The sequence below is a fragment of the Haemaphysalis longicornis genome, unplaced genomic scaffold (genome assembly GCF_048455015.1).
Source record: "Haemaphysalis longicornis isolate Haplotype H1 unplaced genomic scaffold, Haemaphysalis longicornis Haplotype H1 scaffold_4, whole genome shotgun sequence".
Lineage (NCBI taxonomy): Eukaryota > Metazoa > Arthropoda > Arachnida > Ixodida > Ixodidae > Haemaphysalis > Haemaphysalis longicornis.
This window is the reverse complement of record NW_027526361.1, coordinates 160,392,491-160,418,875: the sequence shown is the minus strand read 5'-3', so window position 1 is coordinate 160,418,875 and position 26,385 is coordinate 160,392,491. Positions and strand designations below refer to the sequence as shown.

The following is a 26,385-nucleotide window of genomic DNA, read 5'->3' as shown; positions in this document are numbered from 1 at the left end:
GAAACACAGTAGAAAAGAGAACAAATTGTGCAGTGGCGTGCAGGCAACTCCGTGCATAGACACTGACTCTGATAATGACTGCCACTCCTCACCAGTATTGTGCAACTATATTTTTGCGAACATCTTTGTTGCACACAATCTGTGTGTTTGTTTGTGAAAACACAAGACAGACAACGGCAAAAGCATCTTTGAAGCTATATTGCGAATACGTATGTTACATATCACTTGGTTAGCTTGAGATCACCGTCATTCTGAGATCAGCTTGTCCAGTTTTCTCGGTGTACTGTTTTGTGCAGCTACTCCAATGTAACTTTGAGGCTGTAGTGAGAACATTTATATTACATATCACTTGGTTAGCTTGAGATCACAATCATTCTCAAATGAACTTCTGCAGTTTCCTCGGTGCGCTGTTTTGTCCAACAACGTTGCTTTATCCGAGCAGCTGAAAAACAAAGCAAGAAAATATGTTTATTTAGATGATTATTAAAGGCGAGCACACAAAGTACCTGTATTAATTTCATACTTTTCTCCATGCCTTTCAAACGAAAAGCATGGAGTCGCTGAATAACATCCTATCGAGCGTGTCTGTATTTTCAGTATTCAGATAATCAGTTAACTACTGTACTTACGAAGAGTAGCTTCCAGTTTTTCCCTATCATGAGACAGTAGATACTCTATAAATAAATTATGCTTTGTTCCCGACAGAAACGTACGGACTGCCTTATGAGATAAACTACTTGTCTCACACAGGTGTTGCTGCCATTATAAATCTAGTGTCCTGTAATATATTCCAGAAGCATGAGTGTACGAGCAAGCTAATCCTTAATGTGAACAGTGCACAATCAGACATGGACAGTAAAAAAGACAGCTAGCAAGTGCAGCTTTTGTCTTTCTCACTGTCAATGTCGCATTTTGCACTGCTGAAATCCTGCTATATAGAGCTCTTTCAAAATTGAGAAAGAACATACTTTAATTTGTATGCACTTTGCTAAAGATCAGTAACAATTTTTGGTAGCTGGTGAAGTAGCATGTACTATCGATCAATTCTTAACCTTAAGAATACAATTTCTGTACAAATGAGTGAGAAAAAAGCCAAATAACCTGTCATGTTATATGCCACATTTCACCATAGAAACGATACTTTTTGAAAGAATAATCAGGTAAGAAACAATACCCCTTGACTCTAGTAACTTCCGTCATCTTAACAGACGCGTACACTACACACAAGCTATGAATTCCTGCAATAAAACATACTCACATCTGTCCATTTCTTCTTAACTGTGTCGAAATCTTCTGCGGCTCTCATGGCCTCTGATTCTGTTCCTTTAAACCTTTCGGCCTCCTGCTTAGTTCCCCCGCTTGGGTGCAATGCCAACTTGATACCTAAAACGAAACATAAGCAGATAAAGGTATTTTAAGCCGTAGAATCCCATAAAATTTCTAGCTGGCTTAGCTTCTTTCTATTACCACGTTAATATCTTTTTAACTATCTGAAAAACATGGCTACAGATAGCAAACAAACGCTTATGCTTGCTTACAACAACATGTGTTTTGGTTTATTGCCAAAATAACCCTTATTTTGTCTAGAAAATAATTATTATATTTAAAATCGTATTTTCGAAGCAGGACAGCCCCCAACTCAGGACGCTTGGACGACAAATTCCCGGTTCAGGTCAAGCAACCTGAGAAGCGCTGTCTCGGCGATTGCTCGTGGCACTCTGTGAAACGCACTTTCGTCGCAAAGCCCAAATTCCATCCGACAGATTTGCCCAACAACCGTGCTACGGGGAGCCTCGATTTTAGCGAAAGAAGGAATGAGGGACCGTTATAAAGTGGCCGTTTCCAGAAAGCGGCGCAGGCCGCCTACATCTGTAAGCATGGACAAATCCAGGAAAGCCTAGAGTTTCTCCACGTTCGTTTCGATGGAGCCACCGCTCAACGTGAACCCAGGAATTTGACCTTGAAATCGCGCTATGTGCGCTTTCCCCGTATTCAGTGTGATGCTCGCTGCCCTGAGTTTACTCAGCAGATCCTCCAAATGACTAGAGTTCTCATTTTGTCACGAGCAACTTCAGTAGCCCGCCGCTTGGCGAGTGCAGTCGCCCTGTGCTAGCACTTCGAGGGAAGCGCATTTCCTGTCTTGATACCGCGTCGCACGAGATCGGTGCAACCCGGCAGATCCGTGAAAAACTATGCTATTAATTAAACTGTTAATTTTTGTAGAATGTTCTGCAAACTGTAAAAAAATGTCCGACATGAGGGCCTTCGTTACCCGATCCCATCCAACCACGTCGGCGATCAACCTATAGAACGCCTACTAGCGTACGATCTTGTTAAAGGGACACTGAAGTGAATTTGTCAAGCTAACGTTTTTGCTTGCACTGCGTAGACTGGCTCAAATTAGCACACTTTACATCGTTTATCCGGTTGACAAATCGGTCATTATTTTACAAAGCGCGAAAGAAGAAAAACTACCATGCGCGGTTGTCGGCGGCCGCACCAACTAAGGCTGTGACGTTGGGAGGAGGGAGCACCGTGATTGGACGATGCCCAATGTTAGCAGTCAAACAAGTTTCACTTTCGGTTCTGTAAAACACAACCGATGGCGTTGTTGGATGGGCATTCTCAATATCTCAGTAATCATGGTACCGCGCTTCTGCCATGTTGTCGGCTGTAAAATGCATACGATAAGCCTCGCAGGACGGCTTGGAATCGCAGCATTCACTAGGTGAGGCCTACGCAGTGCATGAACGCCGTCCGCGTCCCCGCAGACGCTCAAATGCCATGCGCTTTTCCCCCATATTTGGAGCTTGCCTCACTCATGCCTGTATCGTAAAAAGGGTGTTCCCACCAGGCCAAGGGTCTGTTGATTCTGGCCTGTGCCCACTGCCTGCAAGCAGTCGGTGCTTATGGCAACAGCACGGTAACGAGAACTCGCTAGCGCGCCAGTGCCAGCCTGAGCGCGTTCTGTGAACTAGTTCGTGGAGCAATGAACTTTGCGGCCCCCCAAAAAAAGTATAGAATACATCGTATAGAAAACATCGTATAGAAAAACATTGTATAGAAAAACATCCTATAGAAAACTCAGTATAGAAAACATCGGCGGAAAACGAAAACGTTAACTTATAAAAAAAGCGCGTACCTGCGGGGATTCGAACTTGTGACCTGCAAAACACTTGCAATGACATACCTAGCGCTCCAGACCACTCGGCGACGGGCGAGCTCTACCGACCTTGGAAATATAAAGTATATAATGTATAACCAATTTACATTTCTATTTGGTTTTAGCATTCCAGGCAGCTTAGGTGACTATTTGTTGTTTTGCGCTCGTGCAGTGAGCATCCCCCAAGTTTCCACAATATCTCACGTCTACCAATTGCATTTCTTAGACGGAAAAGCGTTCGCAGATGCGTCGCGCTGCTGGCCGCTGTGCTTGTTCGCCCAGCGCAACAAAGTGCTTCCCGCACCCTAGTTTTACGCTGTACGGTAAAAATATCAGTTGATTTTATTTCCTTAGTACCTATATTGACTTTGCTGACTCTTCTCCCGCCTTCAATAGGCCTTATATTTTCCTACTGGCGTACCAGTCAGCGAAGCGTCGCATGTGCGCTTGTGCAGCGCTTGTGTGAAGCGACCTTGACTTGGAGCTAGATACAGTGTACAAACTAACCAAGTAAAGAAAGGCACATTCTTCCATTCACAAACGTGTCCTGGCTTCGTTTCAACTGAGCGAACGAATTGCGACGACCCGTCCGCGGCCGGCGGACGAAACACTGGGCCGACTGACTCTGTCTGAAAGGCCGGGGAGCCGTGCAGTAGCGCAGCCAATTGCGAGCTCGGCTCCTCCCGACGTCACACGAAAACGCCACAGAAAATGGGCGAGCGTAAAGAGAGGAGGACAGCATTTTCGAATTAATTTTTCTACTAAATAAAATCGTGTAAACGCGCCCAGAGTGGTCGAAACATGGCCTGGGGACTCCGGACTACAATTTGCGCTAGTAATCCAACAATGTTTGCATATCACTTCAGTGTCCCTTTAATTAGCCGGTGAAGACAACAACTTTGCACCGGCCCGAGAAATTCCTCGGCGTGCCACACACCGCGAGGCTCCGAAGCTTCTTCCGCACCCGTGTCGAGCCGGAACCTAACCGAAAATCGCAACCGAATCCGTATTTTTTCTCGGAACCAGAACCGTATTTTTTTCGTTATTTTCGAACTCTACCCGAACTGAAACGAATCGAAGGAATCGTCCCGAACTGGCTCCGGGTCGTTAAAACTGCAATGCCAAGTTTTAGATTACGGTGCCCTACCTTGCATCTCAAGATATTTTTACCACTCGCCGGACAGTAGAACGAAATAGTTTGCATAATGCGCAGTTCCCAATGCCCATTACGTTCTCTTATTATTACCCTCAATGATATAAAGTGGTCTGTATGAGTTTCCGTTAGGTACTGCCCATCTTCCTCAGTTATTCTTTTACATTTACAATCAGCAGTCTTTCAGGCATTACGGAACCAGGGTGTAGACGAGCATTATGTAAGGATACTAGAGGATATTTACAGTGGTCCCACATCATCCTCCATAAGGAGAGCAGTAAAATACCAAAAAGGAAGGGCGTCAAACAAGGAGGCACGATCTCTCCGGTGTTATTCACAGCATGTTTACAAGACGTATTCAGGACATGGGATTTCGAACAGGTGGTAGTAAGGGTTAATGGAGATTACCTCAGTAACCTCAGATCTGGTGATGACGTTGCCTTGTTGAGTGACTCGCAGTGTCACAGCAAGTGATACTGCCACCGTGATTATCAAAACAGCGAGCGCTGAAAAGCACTGAACTTGGCTTTGAATGAAGCGGGGGGGGCACACATGTCCGTCCGAGCGATCCGGTTTCCGATGCGGCGCGTCAAAATATTTAGCGGGCTGTATTCGGCCGGTGCGGCGGGCCATCCGGATGCCAAACCGGTTCTCGGGGTGGAGACCTGTGCAGAGACGCGTGCTTCTCCGCTCATGTGCACGACCCTTAAGGCATAGCCACCGATGACTTGACTTCGAGAGTACTCGCAAGCACGGAGCAAGTACTGGGAAGGTCGCCGTGTGCAAGCCGTCTCTTGTCGAGGCTGTCGCAGAGGAAGCGGAGCCTGCGGCCGACCACCTTGGCGCGGTGTCGGCACGTGCTCCAGGGGCAGGCCGTAGAAGAATCGGCGGGACGGGCGGCTGACTCGTCGGCGACGCAAGAAGTGATCAGGTCGGGTAGCACAGCCAGTGTCGGGTCCTCCGATACGCCTGCACAACAACGTTGGTGCTATGTGGAATTATTTGCGGTTCGTTATTATTCAGCTCCGATTGCTCTCGGCCCCTAAAGCAGCGTACATTTTAGATGAAAAGGGGAGAAAATAATTGAACACTCGCCGTGTGAAGGACAGCAAATTACGAAGAAACACTGCTGCCCTATCCCGTATCCCTTCAAGGCTGCAAGCTTGCTGCTGCAAATTGTTATGTGATTTCGTATAATCCGTATAAAGAGCTGGAAAATTGATTAATCACAGCCCTGGAGTTTAAAATGAACAGGTGAATGGCTCTGTGTCAGGCTGGACACGCCTTTTTGCTTCTTGGCACTGGAGCACATGATGCGGAGTTTATATTTAGTAAGATTCTGCGCGAACCGGTCGCCCCAGTATGCATGCCCCACTTTGCAACGTATTAGAGCGCTTCGGAATCGATGATATCCCAAGGAGAAATCATTGCTGCTGCAGTGTGTCGCAGGGTTCAAAACAGCAGGTGGTTCGACATGTCAGGACAGTTTCAAAGGAACAGGGAGGATCATAACGGTCTGCTCGCCCAGGGCTGATCATGCAGTCTACTATTATCGCTGATAACTCCAGTTGCCTGCCGCTGCACCGACAGCCGCCGGCTGCGTCGGGCCATCAGGCAGGTGTCGCACGGCTTGGGAATGCGTAAATTTTGAAACCTGGGTATGGGCGCACAGAGCGGCAGGCTTAACCAAGTGAGGAACGGAAACTTCGGCGTGCTAAGCGTCAGGAGAAGGATGCACAAAATCGAGAACGACGCGTTTTAGGGGTGGCAATGTAACGCCGCACCTTTGACGGATTCGGCAACTGACGAAAGGATGGTAATGAGTTCTCGCAGTACAGAACTTTCGACTAGCCTTAGTGCTCGGTTGGTAAACGGTGTTTTGGCTGCTTTCCCTTGCATAACCGGGCCTAGCCGATCTAAGCCGCAGCTATTTTGTTAGAGGTGAGAAACTAAGCTTCCGTGTGTCGAAATTTTGGTTCATGTAGTCTAAATGAATCTGTATGGCGATACACTACGGCGCGCCTTTTGTACGCGTGAAACTTTAACATTTAAAAACGGCTTAGCATAGACTTACAAGACCCTGTGTATTCGAAATAACGCATTAGGAGCTCAAGTGTGCGATTACCCAGGAGCATGATAACGAGCGGCAGGAACGGCGTCAAGCAACGCTACAGGCCAATTACAAGAAAAGCCCCAAATTTGAATTTAGTTTTAGGATTTCATGCGAAGGTATATTCCCTAAAGTAAAAGTGCCCTCACCCTCCATTTTAGCCAAGTGTTTATCAATCAGCTCGAAAAAGATTTTTTTTTTGTAGAGAACCACCCGATTACTAACAAAATCTGCTTTATCCGAAGAAGTGTCAGTTTGCATCTGGTACGTGCAAACGGCACATCAACAATATTAGCACGGAACATGGACCATAGCACCTTGACCATAGGCAGTCGGTGACAGGCGCGACGCTGTGCCTGACCGAATTCTTTGCTACAGGTATCACCCTTTGCCGATGAAAATTTCCCTGTCGACACCGAGAAGAACAACTGAAGCAAGCCGACAACCAGACCCTGCATACGCATGCGTCGTGCTGACTCATCACAGGACAGGGCACCGACGCTTGGAGGCACTGCTGTCTGCGCTGCCATTTCGCTGCGTGGATAAAAAGCTGGAGCATCGCCGCTTCGTGTCTGCAGTCGGTGAAAGGCGCGACGCTGTGCCTGACCGAATTCTTTGCTACAGGTGCCAGTCGTACACTTTCTTGTGGTCGCGTGGTCGCGAATGCTCACAATATTCTGTTACACGTCCACTAGCTAGGGGTGGAGGGTACTCGTTTCTGTACGCAAAGACAGGCCGGTGGTCTCTTTGCAGCCCTTGTTTAGCGCAGCGGAATGCATTGGCTTAAACATTGCTTCGGCTGCGCTCGACGTTACGCTTTTAGCCGTGTACAGACCTCCGGCACAAAATGCCAAGGTTTTTTATCTGAACTTGAAAGCTTTATCCAATCAGTTTCTGTGAATTCTATTCTTTGTTTAGTCGGAGATTTCAATCACGACACTTTGTCACCCTCGAGGCCGATTGTGTACGATTATCTTAATACTTTGGCAAGATGGGGTATTCAACCTCCCATATCTGCATCCACAAGGGAAGAGTACCTCGGTGACAAATTTGTAACATCATGTCTTGACCACGTGAACATTAGAGCGCCCATATCTGAAGTCACCGCCGCTGTTATCAAGCAGAAACTGGCCGACCATTATTTCATCGGTTGTCATCTTTTCTTTCCGGAGTCGAACAGGACACATCTTGCTGCGCAGAAGCTGGTTATCCTTGACATAGTGAAATGTGATAAATCCGCAGCTGATTTTTATAGGGAAGATTTTTTACAGAACGACGCGCTTTGGACGCGCTGTAAGCACTCTTCTAATCCCGAGTTGAGGATGTTGTTTAGATCTATGCGAAATAAAGTTACAGCCATCCCCAGGATTTCGGGACACGCGCCGCGGAAACCTGCCTGCGCCGCTCTCCCGGCGCTTCGCCCGTCCGGGGCGTAACTGAATGGGGCAGAAAAAAGAAACGGCCGCCGTTTAATAACGAAGACAGCTAGAAAAAGCAAATCCGGGATATACGTAGCACGGCTCTAGCGGCACGCCGTGGCAAAATATTGGGCTTGTACGACTAACTCACGAGGTTCCCGGGCCGTCTAAACTTTTTCTGCTGCGGCGTATGAGAACAGGCTGGATTTCAGGTCGTTCCGCACTAGTTAACACAAAATTGTGGCGCTCAGAAAACAGATAGAAAAAACGACTCCCGGGTTTGAGTACTTCAGGTTGTGGGCTACAAACCCTTTATTGTAGATTTGTCGCAACGTTGTTTGTGTAGGTTCCCTGCAACACATTTCATGGCCGGGGTGAGGCGTATTGCCACAAACTTCGAAAAACTGGCGCTACGTGGCGCCCCCGTCCCCCTCCTTTTTCCTGGAAGGAGTGGAGAGGAGGACCGTCTCCACCCGAACCCTCGCCTCTCTTTAGCGGAACCAGGGAGGGTAACAAAGAGGCAGTCGGTAGTGTGCGCGAGGACGAAGAAGGCCTGCTCCCCTGGTTTATCCCAAGGAAGTGGGGGAGATAATTGCTGCCACTGAAAAGGTTTGGCTGACTGTCCTCCCCCCCCCCCTTTCATTTTTAGCCTGCGCAGAGCGAACAAAGCGTGCTCCCCTGGTTTTTTCGCGGGGGGGGGGGGGGGTGAGGGGGGGGGGAAGACTTTCCAGCACAAGAACTGTGCCTGAAGGACCTACGACGTGTCCACACGCGCTACTGTGTACAGTTTTTGCTTCTTCGTTTTCTTTGTTTTTTCTGAGGTGGCAAGTAACGCTATGTTAGTAAGGTGTCAAATGTGAAAATCGGTTATCCGCACGGTTTCCTGCAGTGATGCGTTAAAGGGTGTAAAACGTATATGTTTGCGCGCAGGTATGCCATTTTGTCTTTTTTTACATACGGATTAGTATGAATGTATTTGTAATCTGTTTAGCCTTTTCTCTTCTTTTGCTGTATTGTTTTTCTTATGTATACAGGTAATCATGCCGTCCTTGTTACTGTATATATCTATTCCCACACATGCCTAAGGCCTGGCACTCAGGCGGGAAGTATGAAATAAATAGTAAATAAATAAAAATAAAGCACCATCTTCAAGTTCCTGAGACTGAAATTATGGCGCAAGGGGGGTTGCCAAGAGCTGAACGAACGCCGCTTTTTTAACGCTATTACATCGAAGCGGCGTCCGTTTTATCAAAAATGGTTTTCTCGAATGCCGCTTTCTAGATTCACCAATGTTCGTTGTTTTTTTTTTTTCGTTTTAATTGTTATTTTATTCAATTTATGTACCATTCATCCCAATGATATTTAAACGCTTTTTACGAGAGGGAATATAATAATTAGAGGTGTGTTCCAGTTTAATTCATTGTTTTTCATCCTTTTGAAAAATTCCCAGTATATTGTCGTAGTTTCGCAGTTTTTTTTCCCGCAGCTTTTTGTTCAATATTTGTTGCCTTTAAGCTTTGCGAATTTTCTCATTCTTGTGTGCGCTCTAGAGAATTTGTTTGATATTTTGTTAATTGTAAATAATAAAATTGTGGCCGCGCTCCCCTGCTTCCAAGGCGCTTCAATCGGAATAGCACCAGTTATAAACTGATATGCGTTAAAAACGGTTATAAAAAGTATAAACGACGCCGTAAGAAGCATGCATATACGTGAAAATGTCAATGGCGCTTAACCGAAATGGAAGCAATTATACATTTACAGCACACTGTTACAGTTAAAGTGTCGTGAATTATACGAACGCAATGGTAGTGCTGCACCTGAAATTAACCCCAATGTTGAGAATTGATGTTTGGGATTCCAAGTTACTACTATTTAGACGCCCATGAACGGCCCATTTTAGACGGGTCTAGGACATTTCGATGTACTGGGGCATTTCAATGCGGGATGTTACGGTGCAAGCATTCCGGTGCACCGACATTTTCGTACGCCAACTTTTCTGCGAACGGATTTGTGTGCTTATTTGTGTGAAACTTTCGGCAACTTATTATTTGCGTAGGTATTAGGTTATGGATGACTGTCTACGCACTGATTGCATCGTTTGTGTTTATGCTTTGAAAGTTTTCGGTCAGAATTTGAGATTTTTTAGAGCTTTATTTATTAACTCCTTTAGGCAATACCAATTATTATGAATCTTATTTTTTTCTAGGGGCGCGGGCGAGGGTTCAGAAAGTCACAAAAAGAGCAGCTTCTTGCCGCCTTGTGTGGCGCCTTGCATCTGCGCAAAAAGAGATATTTAACGATGTTACGGCACATATAATGTTACACTGACGTCGAAAGGGACAAATTATGCAGCTCTTAAAGCTTTATGCTGTCGTTCATGAAACTTTGTGTAAATGAGCTGAAGAAACGGTTCCGGTGCATCAAGTGGTTTTTATTAAGACTTGTAACAAATAAAACTTGCTCAAACGTAGGCACTTCCAAAAAAAGACGTCTATTGCTAAGCTTGCGCACCAAGCTTCTTAAAGGAGCCATGAAGAGAAAGGACAACTTCGTTTAGTTTGAAAGAACTAGGATTCAGTATCTCACTCAGCTCCATTACAGCCACCAAAGATGTTTTTTAACGAAAAAAAAGCAAGAAGTATTTAAAAACTTTCAAATTTTGCGCCACAGTGACGTGTTATGAGCAAGAATGACGTCACACGGGCCAACAATAAAACATAATTTTCAGTGCGTTAACTGCACGTTAGCATTCAAGTGATGCGGTCAAATGAAACTAGAGGCCCCATTACAGACGTCCGGTCATGTGTCGTCGCGACAGGTCAGTTAGGCGGCCGCCAATCGCACAAACAAGGTTCCGTGACGTCATTGAAAAGTTGCGGGAAATTGGCTAGGGGGTCGCCACGGCTTCACACGTTTTCGTTAATATCTCCGTTATTTGTTCGAAGATTGCGATGATATTGGTATCATTGTTATCGGGACTAAGCAGTCTTTCTAATAAACCCAACTTGTATTTTGTCTTCATGGCTCCTTTAACTGTGCCTTTTCTGTGCACCCTTCGGTGCCACACACAATAATTGCAGCTCTCTTTCCTAGGTGTAAATTCCGAGGACACCTAAGCACTTTTTTATGATACAGTGATTGAGAAAGCATTAGTGTCCAGTTGCCGAACGTGCACTCTCAATCGTCCTTTTTTCTTTTCTGTCTGTCTATCTGTCCGTCTGTCACTCGATTCAGCCGCTGGGCCAAACATGAAACAATGCTGGAACAAGGAGCATATATAGGCAAAACCGTCCCAAGCTACTGAACCTGGCGGCGTGCATATATTTCTATGTGCCAATAGTGTTCAGAAGAAAAACTTGGCCGCGTATCTGCTCGCTTCGCTGCAAATGTCGTCGAAAGGCGATAGTCTTCTGCGGCCCCTGCCGTCTCATACATTCCCCCCCCCCCCCCCCTCTCATTTCTCGCGCGTCTGACGCGATGGAGGTTAGCTAAATTAAATCCACTTTTCCCGCGCCGCAACGCTCGCACGCCATCTGTTGGAACCTTTGCTTCTGTTCGGCTTGGGGTTGCGCTCGAGCTCGAGGCTCGGGCGCCAGCTTCTTTTTGTATTTTTTGGTCAAAACATTGTTTTAACGCCTCGTTTTTAAATTTGTTATCGTGAAAACCAAGGCCACGTCTATTCTTATTTAAAAGAACGCGCGTAATCCCGGTTATGTGCTTACATTTTGCCTCAAATGTACCTGGGGTTTCCTTCGCGCCATATTATTGGGACATGTATGACAAATCTTGGCAGTTTTAGAAGTTTGGAACTGTTTTGCATATATAATTGCGTATATAAGCGTCTTGTTTAATAATAATTATAACTTTTGGACCGGTGGCTGAATCGGTCCCGTCCACCGGGCGGGCGCCCTAACATCTGCGCTTCATGCTCGCCAAATAAAGATATGTAGCCCAAGAAAGACTATCGTCTTTAAAAAGCATTAGGCATAATTGAGGCAAAATATTAGTGCATAACTGGCCGCAGCAGCGTTCTTTTATTCAAAAATAGACGTGCGATTGGTTTTAATAAAAATTCGGTAAAAGACGGTGTCAAAAACAGGCCAGATAAAAGTAAATAATAAAAGAAAGATGACTCCTCAAGAGTGAGAGAGAGAAACCTTTATTTGGGGCAAGGCTGGCCCTAGGCCTGCTTGGGGAATAGGATCAAAGGAATGGGTAAGGAAGGGGAGCAGACCGGCCGTTCTATACTGCTCGTGCTAGACCGCTTGTGACTGCGAATACAGCAATTTTGTGAAGGATGGGAGTGCCCACGGAGTGAGGGTCTATGGCTATCGGGGATCGTTGGTGGGGGCAGAGAAATTTCTATAGCGAGTTAATTTGGGGCAAAACCAAATGAGGTGGTGCAGATCAGCTTTGGTTAGGGAGTGGCACTTGTTCACGAATACCTCAGCAGCTCTTGGAAGCGTAGGTAGAGAAGCCAGGAACCCAGGCGGGGTGAGGTTTTTGAGGCGCTGTTACAAGGTCCCAACAGGTGGCGCTGTTACAAGGTCCCAACAGGTGGCGCGCGAACCAAGAAAACGAGGGAAAATTGAATCTAATTCATCAAACTTCAATTGCATTAATTATGGGGGAGGCAGGGGGAGAAGAACAGCCTGAGGGGGAGAGGGGAGGATGTTACGAGGCGGGGGCGGCCGAAGGCTATGGTATACATTTGCAGCGAAGCAACCAGATACGCAGCCAATTTCTTACCTTCTCCTCGTGACTATGACTCGGCACATACCCGGGGAACGTACTCTAAATAAAAATATACTACTTACAGTACGGTAGCATACCCCATTTCAGGTAGTATGAAGGACAGGGCGTTTCACGTAAGAGCGCTAGTCCAAGAATATTGTTCACTGATCATGTCGCACACTGGCCGGTGGTTGAGGCGGGGAGCATTAAAATATTTTAGTGTAGTCTAAAAGAAAAGAAGAACCTACCCGCATTCAGTAGCACCTTTCTCTTCTTGAGCAAAGCTGCCTCAGGGGCTAGCGCGTGCAAGTCGATCCAGCACGTGCTCTTTTCGGAAGCGTTCTCGTCGGGCCGGCGTGCGTCTTTTTTAGCTTTGGAGGCACCGGAAAGCCCGTTCAGCGGACGCGTCCCACGCAATAGAAAACATTCATAACGTGTTTTTCTTTTACTTGCCGAAGACTTGCATATGCTCATCTGCTTGTTTCGGCACTGTCGCGTTAATTGCGTATTTCTTTGTTTTTCGTTACTCATAATATTAGTATACTTGCACCTCAACCTTAACGCAAAGTAGGTAAGGGTTGAGGCATTTGCTTTTTGGTTTTTTATGAACCCCGAAATAATAGATTATGATCTTGCTCTACCGTTTGTGCTTTGCAACAACAATAACGCAAAATGTTTTTGTGCTGCAAAATATTTGTCGATGCAGATATTAGCGTAGGAAAAATAATTTTCCTGAATTCGGGTGTGAATCTTCGCGAGTAGAAATTAAAAGCGAGCAGAAAAAGAAAAGCTCGTTCCGTTTAATCGCATGCGCCTTCAAAAGACGTCCCACATATCAGACACCTGATTAATTCTAATGTACGAATCCATGTACCAACGCAATTTGTGCAAGTTGTTCAACAGCCAAAAAAAAAAAAGTTCGGGATGTGCCAAGTGCGAACAAGTATCATGCAAGCGGAAGGAAATAAAAATGCCCTGTGACAAATTGAACAGATGACCCCATAATGTCGAAAAGGCGACCCATGGGACCTGAAAGGCTTTCGGAACCGACGTCCCCCAACAACACGTTTCATTCCGTGAAATAGCCAGGGCACCGGGCTGGTCGAGCGGCGCGGTGAGCAGACGATGCGTCCGTAGCAGACGACAAGACGAACACTGGCAAAAGTTAACTCATTAGCGACGCTGCATTTGACCCGAACCTGCTCGATACGTACTAGCGCACATTGTTTCACAAGTCGAAAGAAAATTTTACCCGGCTCTTTCCTTCGAGTGAGAAATGCGGCACGAGCGCCACGAAAAAAGCAGGCGTCTGAGCGGGGCGAGCCCTCCCCGGCCCATAAACGAGCCTCGTCCACACGGGGGAACCGCAGCCCATGCGGGGTCGTTTTGTGAGGGCTCCCCTCCTGTTTTTTTTTTTTTTTTTTCCCTTCCTGGTTCGGCGAATTTCAAAGGCGAAAAGCTGGCCTCTGTGGGAAACCGTCGCGAGCGGCTATACCCGGTTACAACTTAAAGGAGTACTGACACCAAATTTAGAGGCCTAAATAACGATATAATTGGCTTCAGTAGTTTGTACAGATTACCCACAGAAATTTTTGGAGCGATCCGAGGCTGGAAACGCATCAAAAATCGATTTTAATTGCCCTGGCCGCGAACTATTACAAATCGGCAGCACTAGCGAAATCGCTTAGGGTGTGACGTCAGGCTATCCGCGATTTTGCGGCCGATTCAGCATGACGTCATACAGTTGTTTCCGGAACCGGAAGCAATAGCCTGCGCTGTTGTTGTGGGCGGTCTCGCTTCGATAGGAGGTTTGGCTTGGCTGCGGTACCGCTGTGAGCAAGGCTTGCGAAGTGCGCACTTCACGTTTCCGCGCAGGTATTGCCATCTCTCGACCGGTCGGCGCACCGCCCGCCGCGCGCCGCGGGGGGCCGGTCAGCGTATACGCTTGCATCGCGGCAGATATCTGATCGCCGCTTTTAAAATAAGCCCTGATAACAATCCCAAGCACAATTTTTCACCACACTAACACCTACTTTCTCGCATGTGGAACTTCATTTTAACGATCAGATTGATTCAGAAGAGCAGCGACAAGCGGTTGCTACCGTCTTGCTACCGTGGTCTGCGCCGGATCGAGCCGCTGAGTGTCCGAGCTGGCAGGCGCGGCCGGCGTGTGCGCGAACTGTTTCCGAAGGCAGGAAACGCTTCACGATTGCCTGCTTTATCCATTTTTTGCGATTAAACGCGCGGGATCTACAAATTCAGCTCAGCGATAGTCGTAGTTGACCATGGAGCAAAAACGGTGGGCGGAGCGACGCCGACGACGCATCGCATGCACGCATCGGGTCATGTGTCTCAAATTCACGCGTACGACTAGTCGTGGTGACAGTCGTAACGATCAATCGCATGCGAATCGAGTGTACAAATCGTACATGTGTCCAGCGCTTTAGTGTGAACCGCGTGCAATCCGTAGCAGACGATGCAGCGAACGTCCCTGACGTCACGGAGACCATGACGTCACGGTCCGACGTCACGGAGACCGTGACGTCAGGCAGTCCGCTTGCAGGCTCTCCTTCGAACGGCCATTTTCCCGCGCGGCGACCGAATTTGAAAGTGGTTGCAATAAACGTGCTATAATTAATTATATGTTGGTGGCTGACGCCTTTCGGTTCGATTTTCGTAATTACTGGGACCATAGGTATTCTTTACAGCATAAAAACTGAAAGCGAGAAATTTCGTGTCAGTACTCCTTTAAGAACGGCACCACCTCATGTAGTGTATCACTCCGCCGAAGCGCCGGACCCGTGACGACAGTGCGCGCGCGTTTTGAAAGAGGATCGCGGTAAATTCGTGACATCATCTGCTTTTCTCACCGAGTTTGTTTGTCGTCACGGCAGTAATTTATAGGCAGATTAAGTCCTAAAAGTCATGGAAACGACTCGTGTCCGGTGTGGTTAATGTGTGCGTGCGCTGGCGGTGATTGCTATCGGTTGTTTATCTTGCGTGTCTCATTTCAGAACTGATCGATTGTCCACACCTCACCCCACCTATTCGTGAACGGCGCGAGATTTCGTAATTTTGACATACGAATGAACAAATAAGTTTTAATATAGGGCGTAAAAGAGCGAGTGCGTCATTAATTTATATGACTCACTATGTTACAAAGATCGATGCAGTTATGCGTACGTGAGGTACTCGATGTGCTGAAAACATTAATTTCGCGAGGTACGCAACATTATGCGTGTTTGACGACGACGCGGAGAACGATTTCAGATTTTTAGATTATGCTGATGGTTAATAACAATTGCATCAAACACTCTTGTGTTTAGTAATGTGTGCACAAAAGCCACGCCAATCGGAGGTGCACATAGGTAGCGCGTTGTTTGTAAAAAGGAAAAAAAAATAACAGAATTGCTCCTTTCAGATCACGCGTGAGTTTATTACTGTCTATTCCTGGTTATTGCTCCTTACATGTGCATTGCCTAAGCACTGCCGTCATTTCTACGACTGTCCTTAATATAGCACTGTTACGCGTTTTTTTACGCAGTCTTGACAAGAAAGCCTGCGGTCTACAGGAAGCGACCATGAAGTGTCTGCGCGTAAAAACCGTGCTTCACGGTGCTGCACATTTTTGGGAAAAAGCGCTTTTGCGATTCTGATCGAGTCTCGAAATGGATGGTAAATTCTCCATTCCTGAAAAATGCTCTTTCGCAGCTGCCATGGTAATTGCGATTTTGACAACGCCAATGTAGGTTATAACAGGCTATTTCGATCACTTCTTTCAGATTGTTATACGCCCTAACACACGGCATTTGGAGTGTCATTTTACGAAACTGGGGAAAATGCCTGTACAGGGAAAATTTTTTGGCGTCATAGTTACAGCTCACCCTTTTATGCCCATTTGCTAAAATTTACATCTGCTGGGGCAAGCTCAAAGAAATCGCAGGCCAAATAGCAAAAAAGTTTGCTTTTCTCTTAATTATATGTGAGAGTGAATTATTCACACTTATAATTTGGCTAGAGAACCGCCACTTATAAACAGCATTTGTTTTTATTCCCTTTTGCGCTGAAATGTTTATGAATGAAAAGTTGTAGTGTCTTCTATGCAAATTCAAGTGCCAAAACAAGGGCATGATGCAGATAGTCTCACTGGCAGGCATACTCATGCGTACGAGCTTGAGGTATCATGGACACGAGCTTGAGGTACCAATTTACAAATATGAAAAGGTTAGAACCCAGAAACCTTAGCAGGCGCTTCCTCCTCCTCCCCGCCCCCCCAAACTGAATTGGGCTAAAACGTGTTGTGTGGTTTTGACATGGAGCTTCACTGAACAACAGAATGCAGAGTGCGACAGGTGATTCCCTGCAGGCCTTCCATCTGGATTTACCACTAGGGCACTACCACAGGTGTATGAAGACATTCACAGTGCCCGTACACAGTTTTGTTCAATGTTTCCTCCACATTATCACAATAAAGCACTGCTGAGAACCTCGATATCTCACATTTCTTTCTGAAGTATGCTTTACAGTCCAGATGTTGAAACAGCTGCTTACACTTCTATTCAGCTGCTTATTTATATACGTGAGGCACTTTCGACAAACTTGAAACTCGGTCTTCTTTATCACATTAAAACAAAGTTGTATTCAATGACCTCCCCATGCCCGTAATATGAGTCACATTTTATCGTGTCTTACAATGAGCCTGAGATTATTATACATGCTTTCGTTATAAGCAGTGTACTCTACATGCACAAAAATAGCAACGGCTGCTTTTTTGATACCATTCAACACGACACCAAGTCAGGGATGTGTTGAAAAATTGCAACTGCACCGTAAATTGTAATTTTTTAATTACATATTACATACATTGAATTACACTGCAAGCTTTGACTTGAAATCACATAAAAGCACACCTGTAGTCAGAGGAAAAAGTACACATCCTCAGCGAAAACACAACATCCCATACGTGGCGCTGCCATGAGAAGTCCATTCAAGCACATAAGTAGCATATGATGCCACTTAGAACACTGCAGTGATTTCCCTTATACCGTACTTCCAAATGCTTCCGGTGCAAAGGGGCTTAGTGAGATTGTTATACAAGTCGTTTTTTGCCTCAGCACCTCAGCAACTCTTCATTGCCAGCAGTTTCAAATGAAATAAAATCACCAAACAACGAGAAATATGGTTGCAGGTAACATAATGCTGCAAGGCAATTTCAAGCTTATGCGCAGAAGGTTCCTATTCATCAGGCACAACGCCACAATTTAGACGCAAAGAGAACAAAACGACATGAGCACATTTTGTACAGCAGCCACTTATCGTAGCAGCCATTTAAAAAAAATTTCTGTACTGCCACGAGGCACAGTCCTCTCGTTGAAGTTTGTCGCTGAAAGTTTCAGGCAGTCCGATAACTTAATCTGACAGCCTTGCCCTGGTAGTATTCAGCTTATCTTGTGCATTGTTGCAATATGTTGGCATTCGTTCCAAGGGCAGAAGAGTGTATTGTGGAAAGGCAGGGCACACATGGTAGCAACGTCAAAAAATTTGTTGGTTCGACAGTAAATTAGCCTGCTAAATGTAGTCGTGCAGGCAGAACAGCCATTCTTATAAAAAAAAGAGACTTCCTTAAAATTGTTTACTGCAAGCTTGGGCAGATGGTGGTTTCTCCCTGGTCGATGCAAAAATGAGCGGGAAGTTTTTCTGTTTTCTTTGCGTGCATTCCCCCGACAAGGCGCAAGCTCGTACTGACCTGTTTGCTTCCCCGCAAACAGTACCACATAATGTAACGGGAAATGTATTTCTTCTTTGTGAGGGGATACTAACTGCGTAAAGTGTCAGTGACAAGGGAGAGCAGAGCCAGACGCTCTAAGCTTGTACACTAATGTTCGTTTTGTGGGACAGTGATACGATCCATGTGGACCCGGGACGTCAGTGGGGTGCCGCCCCGCAACACATGGCGGCGTGGCACGTCTCAAGCTCACCAGGACCGCTTCTGCGTTACCAGGGACTTCTTGCAGTGGGTGGCTAGATGCGGTGTCACACGTCTTTTCTGACCATGGACTAGTGTCTTTCTCCATATTAATCAGTTTGGCTCGTGTGGAAAGAAAGACCAGCAATCGCCGGATAACGAATCCTGACGCTGTTCACAAACCCCAACTCGTTGAAAAGGTAAACAAGACCACTAGAAACCTTGAAACCAACACTGCAGACGTGGCCGCATGAAAATATTTTAAGGAAAGATTTGAGCGTGAGGCCACAAAGATAGGTAGGCGAAGGCAGCCGAGCATAAAGTTACAGAGCATTGCCTCAATTATACAAGATTGTCTTTTCAATATTGCAAGATTGTGTCACCATCCCCCTTAGGTTTATGTTTCATGTTCCTCAGCCCTACATTGTTGACCAGCCATGTAAGCAACCTTGGTATTGTTCCAGAAAAGAAGTTGAATTCTGCTGCATAAAGCAAACATAGTGGGAGGATACACAGGTGGCAAGCTCGCTGTAGGCCAGACCGCTATTCAACATTTGGTGGGCTCTTAAAAGAGCCGTTTGGAGCTTCGGAGCTGAAGACTGCAGCATGGTAAGCCTCACTCCATTTGCTCGATGCCCGAGAGGTCGTCATCTGCACTCCCACAGCTGTCGTCGTCTTCCTCCCCAAGGCTGATGATGATTGGCTCCACATGGTCACTGAACCCACGCGCCTCTCGGCACTTGTCCTCAATGCCAATGACGTGCTCAACAGCCTTGGCCCAGTTGCTTGGAGAAACATTCTCAGCTGCTGTGATGAGGAGCTTCCGCACACTGTCAATCTTGAAGTCAGTGTTCAGCCTAGCAACTTCACCTTTCATCTGCGCCCAGATCAGCTCGATGGGGTTAAACTCGCAGTGGTATGGTGGCAACCTCAGAACGACGCACCCAGCCTTTTCTGCCGCGACATCAACCCTGAATTTCACAAACTGGTCTTTCACTGGCGCCACCAGTTCTAGAAGCTGCTTCTTTGTCATCGTTGCATCACACGGGATACCTTTTGATGTCAGCCAGGCTAGTATGTCAGGCTTGCGTGAGGACATGGTCGGGACAGTCTGCAGCCGCCTGGAATGGTAGGACGCGTTGTCCATGACGACAACACTACCCTGGGGCAGCTTAGGGAGAACAGAGTCAAACCAAGCGTCGAAATGCTCGCCGTCCATTTCCTCGTGATAGTCTCCCGACTTCGTTCCTTTGAAGACGGACAGACAGCCGTCAACAAAGCCGTCCTCGTTGCCGATGTGGGTGACAAAGCCGCGCTCCTCTTTAGGATGGCTGTTTGAGCCCAGTCGTCAAACCACGCAGGAAAGCGTCCTCAGACGTTTTCACTGTATCGTCCCTCCAAGCCTTCGTCACGGTGTGGCCAGCGTTTACCCAAGTTTCGTCTGTGTAGAACACCTTGCGGTGCTGCTGCCTGTACTCAGCGACCTGACGAAGGTACCGCTGCCGCCAAATCAGCATGTCCTGACGCTCGATCATCATCGAGTTTTGTTCGCGTTTCTTGAAGACGAAGCCGATGTCATTCAGGAGGCGGCGGATGGGTCACGTTCGAAGGCTGGGAAGATGCTCACTCCTCCGAAATTCTTCCGCAATCTTCTGTGCAGTAGGAGGCTCGTTGCGCCGGAAGAGGTCGTGCACAATGTTTCTCAGCGCGCACAAAGTGAAGCTGTCATACATCGCAGTGCGGCGTTTGCGGTTCTCGCTTCCGGGCCTTTTCCGCGAAGGTGTTGTCAGCTTCCCGTCCGTCGCCTTCGCTTTGGATTTGATGTCCAAAATCTTCCGAAAACTGACACCGGTGTACTCACTTGTCTTGCGGCAAGTCTCTTTCACGCCAACGTGCTGGTGCTCCCCTCGCAGCTTCATGTAGACGTTCAAAACTGTCTGCTGAACGTAGCGACAAAGAACAATGCCGCTGCAGTGCTTCCTGTACAGATGCTTCGGCGTTGATGGGCTTTGAGGGGGCGGTGAACTCGCCCCAGACCGCAAACGCGACGAAGAATCTGGAGTCGAAGAAACAGTAACAAATGCGGCTGCAGGTGGTACTGCGTAGTCATGCTCCGCCAAAAATTCGACCTCGTACGAGACGTCCATGTTGGAGAATGAGATGGTGTAAAATGTGGGGACAAAAATACAATGCGTGAAGCAAAGAGGCCACTATACGCTAACACATCGTAATTTCAAAGCTAGTGAATAATGCATACGTGTGTAAAATACAACACGTAAGCCATAAAAAGTAAACTGAACTTTGTTATTTTTTTCTTAATAATGTTCTGTTTTGTTATTCTTGCACCGGGTTTTGACTGGGAATGGCATTTTTTTTATAATATTTTTACGTTTTGATACACGGTAGTTATGGTAATGTATCTCACATTGAAATTTTAAAATCCCAAGAACTATAAGTTTACTTGTTTTGTTTTGGGGGGTTCTTTTATTTTGTGCTTCCAAAAACATTCGCAGTAACGCACTCTTTGCGCCGAGCGGAGGAACAGCCGGTTGCGGTGATGAGGCGCGAGGTGCCGTTCTTAAGTTGTAACCGGGTATAGACCCTGTGTGAAGGCCCTGCTTCTCGCGCCGCGGGGGAGAGAACAAGAAAGAAGGAATTGTGTCTCCAGGTCGCTACGCCACGTGGTGTCAGTTTTTCGAAACTCGACGCCGTGTCCCGAAATCCTGGTGAGACCGCCAAAAAGTTCATACTTTAACAAATCCTTCTACGAGAATCGATTCTGCCCCAGGAAAACTTGGACAACCATTAACCAGTTACTGGGCCGGAAAACAGAACTGGCGATCGATGTTACAATTTCAAAGCACTTCCGTAATCTAGGTCACTCCGTGCATGACTTTAATAAGCACTTTTCGAAACCTTCAAATCGGTCACAGGTTTCCCCCGGTGCAGCGCTGCGTTTTTTGAATAGCAACGTCACTTCGGCATACTTGCCTCCCTTGACTTGGGCTGACTTGCATGACATAATATTTAGTTTCAAGCGTAAAAAAGCGCCAGGAATAGACGGTGTTTGCGTGATTGAACTTAAGCGAAACTTCAGCGTATTATGCGACGTATTAATCTTTATGCTCAATTCTTTTATGAAACATGGTTTCATCCCTGACGAGCTTAAGATCGCCCTGGTCAAGCCGCTCCATAAAGGAGGAAGCTTTCAAACGATTGAGAATTACAGACCGCCATCTATCCTACCTTGTATCGCACAAATCTTAGGAAAGCATCTTTTTCGTACAATGAGTCCTTTTCTCGAAAATAATAACCTTCTTTCAGATTCTCAGTTTGGATTTAGGGCAGGAAAGAGTACTACAACGCTTTTAGAAGAGTTCTGTGATCATATTTATTCCTCCTTCGATAATAATGACGTCTCCTGTGCTCTTTTCCTGGACGTCAGCAAAGCATTTGACTGTTTCTCATTCATTGTTGCTTCAAAAGCTTGAACTTGTAGGTGTTCGGGGTCCTTTTTTTAAACTTTTAACAAACTACTTCCACAAACGGGCTGAAATTGTGCGGATAAACGGTTTCTCGAGTTCAAACTTTTTTTGCAATCAGGAGTGCCACAGGGGTATATTTTATCGCCATTGTTCTTTAACGTGTACGTCAATGATTTGGGTTCTGTCACAACAAGGAGTCGCCTGTATCAGTATGCACGCGACACTGTTCTTCTGTCTACTCACTCTCTTTGCAGTTCAGCGATTCACTCCCTTCAAACAGATGCAATTGCGGTTATGGATTGGTATTCCTACAACGGTATTTGTATTAACACAAAAAAAAACAAAATGTGTGTGTTTCCGTAATCCTCACAAAAAAAAAGTTGACTGTACGCCGATTCTACTCCATAATTCAAGGTGTAAAGATTCCTATTGTATTACTCTTCCCTTCTCGACAAGCGTGAATGCTGAGCACGAGGTCGCGGGTTCGATTCCCAGCCGCGGCGGCCGCTTTTCTGATGGAGGCGAAAAGCAAAAACGCCCGTGTGTACGAGATTTCGGCGCACGTTAAAGATCCCCAGGTGGTCAAAATTAATCGGGAGCCCTCCACTACGGCGCGCCTCATCTCCTGCGTTGCGTCGGCGCGTTAAACACTACAATCATCATCATCATCGACAAGCGTGAAGTACCTAGGTGTATATTTTGATAGCGACATGACGTGGAACACCCAGATGAACTACGTTTGTAACAAGCTTCGGGGGGTATCTTGCGTTTTATATAATGTTCGTTCCTTCATGCCAGTCCCAACGCGCAAACTTATTGGACACTCGCTCGCTTACAGCATTCTCAGATATGGGATATCTTTGTTTTATCATTGCTCTTTCACTTGGCGTTCTAAAGTAAACTGTATATTAAAAAACAGTGACCTCAGCGTGGCCTACAATGTAGATATCCCCGTTAACGTTGATTGCTTCACTTATTTTTTAGTCTGCCTACATTTGATGCCCTGTTTTTTCAAACGAATATTTTAAAAAACTTCCGGTGCAGCTCTTTTTTGTCCCCTTATGTGCCGGTGCGAGCGTTCAGACATAGTCCTCGATTTGTTATAGCGCGTTGCTACACACGTTTTGGATCGTATGTTAGACCTCACAATGGCTCAAAAATTTTCAACTCCTTACCCGATGAGATATTTCCTATTTCTTCTCTGCGTGGCCTAAGAACATATCCGCGCAAAATTTTTTCTGTTTTGTCTACTAATACCATTTATTGCCTGTGCTGACCGTCGGGTACGGCCCGACAAGCCTTGCATGGCTTGGACTGACCCGATGTTGATTTGTATATTTCAAGAGATGAAAATAAAACATTACTATTACTATTACCTACGGTATCATGTGACAGGACCACATTCCAGCTCTCGATGGTACATACGCTCAATTCTCAAGAAAGAAGTCCGGTTAATTTTTTGCTTTAAAAACGAATTGCTGAATAGACCTCCAACAGTGACGTATATACGGCGCAAATGGCCCTTGGTTTTACACTTCTACTGCCCGTCCAATATTTTCTCCGTTTATTTGCCCTTACATGCATATTTCGCACAGCTCTGCATACGCTGCTGATATTCACTCGCGTTTTAAATTTTTAGAAGCAACATTTGCGTTGATCTACTGTAAATCGAAATCGTCTTTCACATTTCGTAACTATTCCCACTGTTTTGTAGTCAGGGAACTTGGGTGACAATTATATAACATAATGTGCATCACATCGTACCAAGACTAAACTCGGAATAAAATTTAAACAGCCCTGCGAGCAGCGTTTGTTGCCTGCGCGTGCCTGCGTGTACTGGGGATATTTATGCCAAGCCCAATGAGTTGTGTATCATAAAAGTCCCTCAGTTGTTTTCCCGGTCAACTGTGCGCTCCAGTAAATGCAGTTTGCTTTGTAGCTCCCCGTCGAAATTTAAAATGTTCCTCAGTGATAGCCGAGCGCAATAACAATCCCCAATGCATATGGCACAGTAGCGACTTTGTGTTATGTAATGTGTAATGTAATATGTAATGATTTTTCGGAGATTCTGCAGGTAGAACGGAAAAAAATACGACTGTACGTATCTGGTTTTATTTTAACGTGCGATTGAGATACACACCGAGCGGTTATTTTTCACGATACATATCGCTTAGTTTTGCACAAATTATGTCCCCAATGAAAATATGTGCCGAACCCAAATATGTAATGAGCCCTTGTTTATTTAATGTAAACAGAAATACAATATAAAACGACTACAATTAATTTGCAAAGAGTTTAGTACATCAGAACACTCGTAATAACGCGAAGAGTGACAGTAATCTCAAATTGATGGTACGTGCAAGCAAAAGATGTGTTCAATTATAACTTTGGAAACTTGGCATATTGGAGTAAGGGCAAGCATTCAGCTCTGTCGAGCTAAGATGTTCAAAATATTGTCAAAATGCGGTTGATGCTGGTGTGGGCATTCCCCAATCTATTACGGATCATAACAAGAGCAGGCGTCATTCCTTACCTCGGTGAAACTGTTCCAGACTAAAAGTATCCCTTGGTGCGAGGCGCGAGTGATCCGCGACGAGAGAAGGGCCACCAGCCTCTGTGGGAGCACCGCAACTGTTGCAACACGTCTCCTCCTCGCTTGCCGCGGGGCCCAACGCGATCGATCGCACCATACCGCCGCCGTCCTCGAAGTTCGCAGCCGTAGTCGTGGCTCGCGCCCAAACGTCCAGCAGCTCTCGTCCGCGTGGTGCGTGCACCAGCGGCTCCACGGGCGTTTTGAACCCCGCCATGCTCTCTCTGCCCGACCCGCCTCGCGGTCGAGTGGCGGCGTTGGGGAGCGGGCGCGGACTCAAGCGGCGCTTCTGCTCTCCGATGGGCGGCGCCACACTTAGTGATCCAACGGCCGGTTGGTACTTGGATTACAAAGGTCGAACGTAGTGGCTCCGAATGGCATGATCCGGTGGTGTATCAGGAGTGCATGGTGACACAAGGGCGCCTGCGAGTGAGGGTCGTAACTGCGCGTTCTGGGTATTTTTTTTTACAAGCAAGGAGTGTTACGATAGTTTCGGAAACACATGCGTAACTTGAGTGGAAGCCTTATTTTGAGCAGAAACTATACCCAGAGCTCTGAAACCCCGTAAAGAAGTGGGTGCCATAAAGTACCTGGAAAACACATTTCCATCTTTACTTTAGAAATCCTCTAGTGACGGCAGGCTATTTTTTGGCCGTAACTTCGCTGCGCCTAACTTTCTCAGCAGATATGCAATGGGAAGCATAGGCTTCGCAACAGCATTGGTCCGGGAAATGATCGCGGCGGCGTTCAAATTGCTTCAATGCGCATGCGTCTTCACTGGATGCAGGTTGGCCAATCGTGAAAAGGAGCGCCCCTAATGGCGCCCTTTCCACGCAAGCGCGTCGCTGCGGTTTGGGATGGAATCATTGATCAGAACTCCCCTCTCCCGCTTGACCTTTTTGCTCTCTCTCGGGTTGCATTTCCATGTCCCTTTGTTTTTTCGCGCTTTCGGAAAAGGCTGCGAATAGCCGCGGCCGGGAGAGGCTATCAAATTAGTATTGACACGCCGAGCCACCAGGCGCGCATTGTCTCTCTCCTGGGTCCTGGTTTGTTTTGTCTTTCTTCCACACGCACTCCACCCCACACTCCCTTCTTCTGGTACAGGCGCTCGTTCTGTTCGAATTTGCTCCCCACTTTTAGTCGCGCTGGTTTTATCCCTCGGTATTAGTTTCTTTTACATTAGCTGCTTTTGTTTTCTGTGAACAGCTCACTTGCAAAAGGCACCGAACCGAATAAGTGGCAGCCTCTAACGCTGTTACTGGAGGCGGCAAATAGGATGAAGTGCTTAACGCAGTTGTGATGGCGCTCATATTAATTCTATGAGATAATGTAAATTCGGATATCAGCAAGGAAGGAAATTTAAATGTCGGATATCAACTAGGACAGGAGGAGACAGCAAAAATAAAATATTCCGACGGAACTTTTGACCCTCTACAAACCTCATTTGAGAGGCTACGGTTATAGACGGAACTCGAAGAGACACACATTTGCGCCCACAAAAGCCTATCGCTTACTTCTATGGGAAGCAATACAAAACGGCACACGTCGCGTGTCTATCGGCTCAGTTTCAATCTAATGGCCCCTACGTGTTGTTAGGTGAAACACGTGCGTGAGTGTGAGTGCATGTGCAGCTCACGGGTCCAAAGATTCATGCTTTCGTCATGGCGTGCGAACATTTTATTATACCGTGTGTTTTTTTCCTACCAATAAAATCTTGTGGTACCGCTTTTAGGCAGAAGAAATGCTACAGAAAGAAGTCGGAGCTTC

The 26,385-nt window shown here is 46.4% G+C and overlaps 1 protein-coding gene across 1 annotated transcript; it reads right to left on the bottom strand.

Annotated features, from left to right (window-relative positions):
• Nucleotides 1-234: 234 nt before the first annotated feature.
• On the bottom strand, nucleotides 235-24,835 carry LOC144180645 (uncharacterized). The gene is made up of 4 exons (XM_077708953.1): nucleotides 24,562-24,835; nucleotides 4,725-5,285; nucleotides 1,259-1,383; nucleotides 235-442 (listed from the first exon to the last, which is right to left on the bottom strand). Exons 1-2 carry the CDS (start codon nucleotides 24,833-24,835, stop codon nucleotides 5,023-5,025), a joined length of 537 nt encoding a protein of 178 aa, XP_077565079.1. The 3' UTR covers nucleotides 235-442; nucleotides 1,259-1,383; nucleotides 4,725-5,022.
• Between the last annotated feature and the right edge of the window lie 1,550 nt (nucleotides 24,836-26,385).

Coding starts and splice junctions, on each gene's coding strand:
- LOC144180645 (XM_077708953.1), bottom strand. CDS start 24,835: ATGGCGGGGTTCAAAACGCCCGTGGAGCCGCTGGTGCACGCACCACGC. Junction 5,286..24,561: donor TCTGGAACAGTTTCACCGAG/GTAAGGAATGAC, acceptor GTTGTTGTGCAG/GCGTATCGGAGGACCCGACA.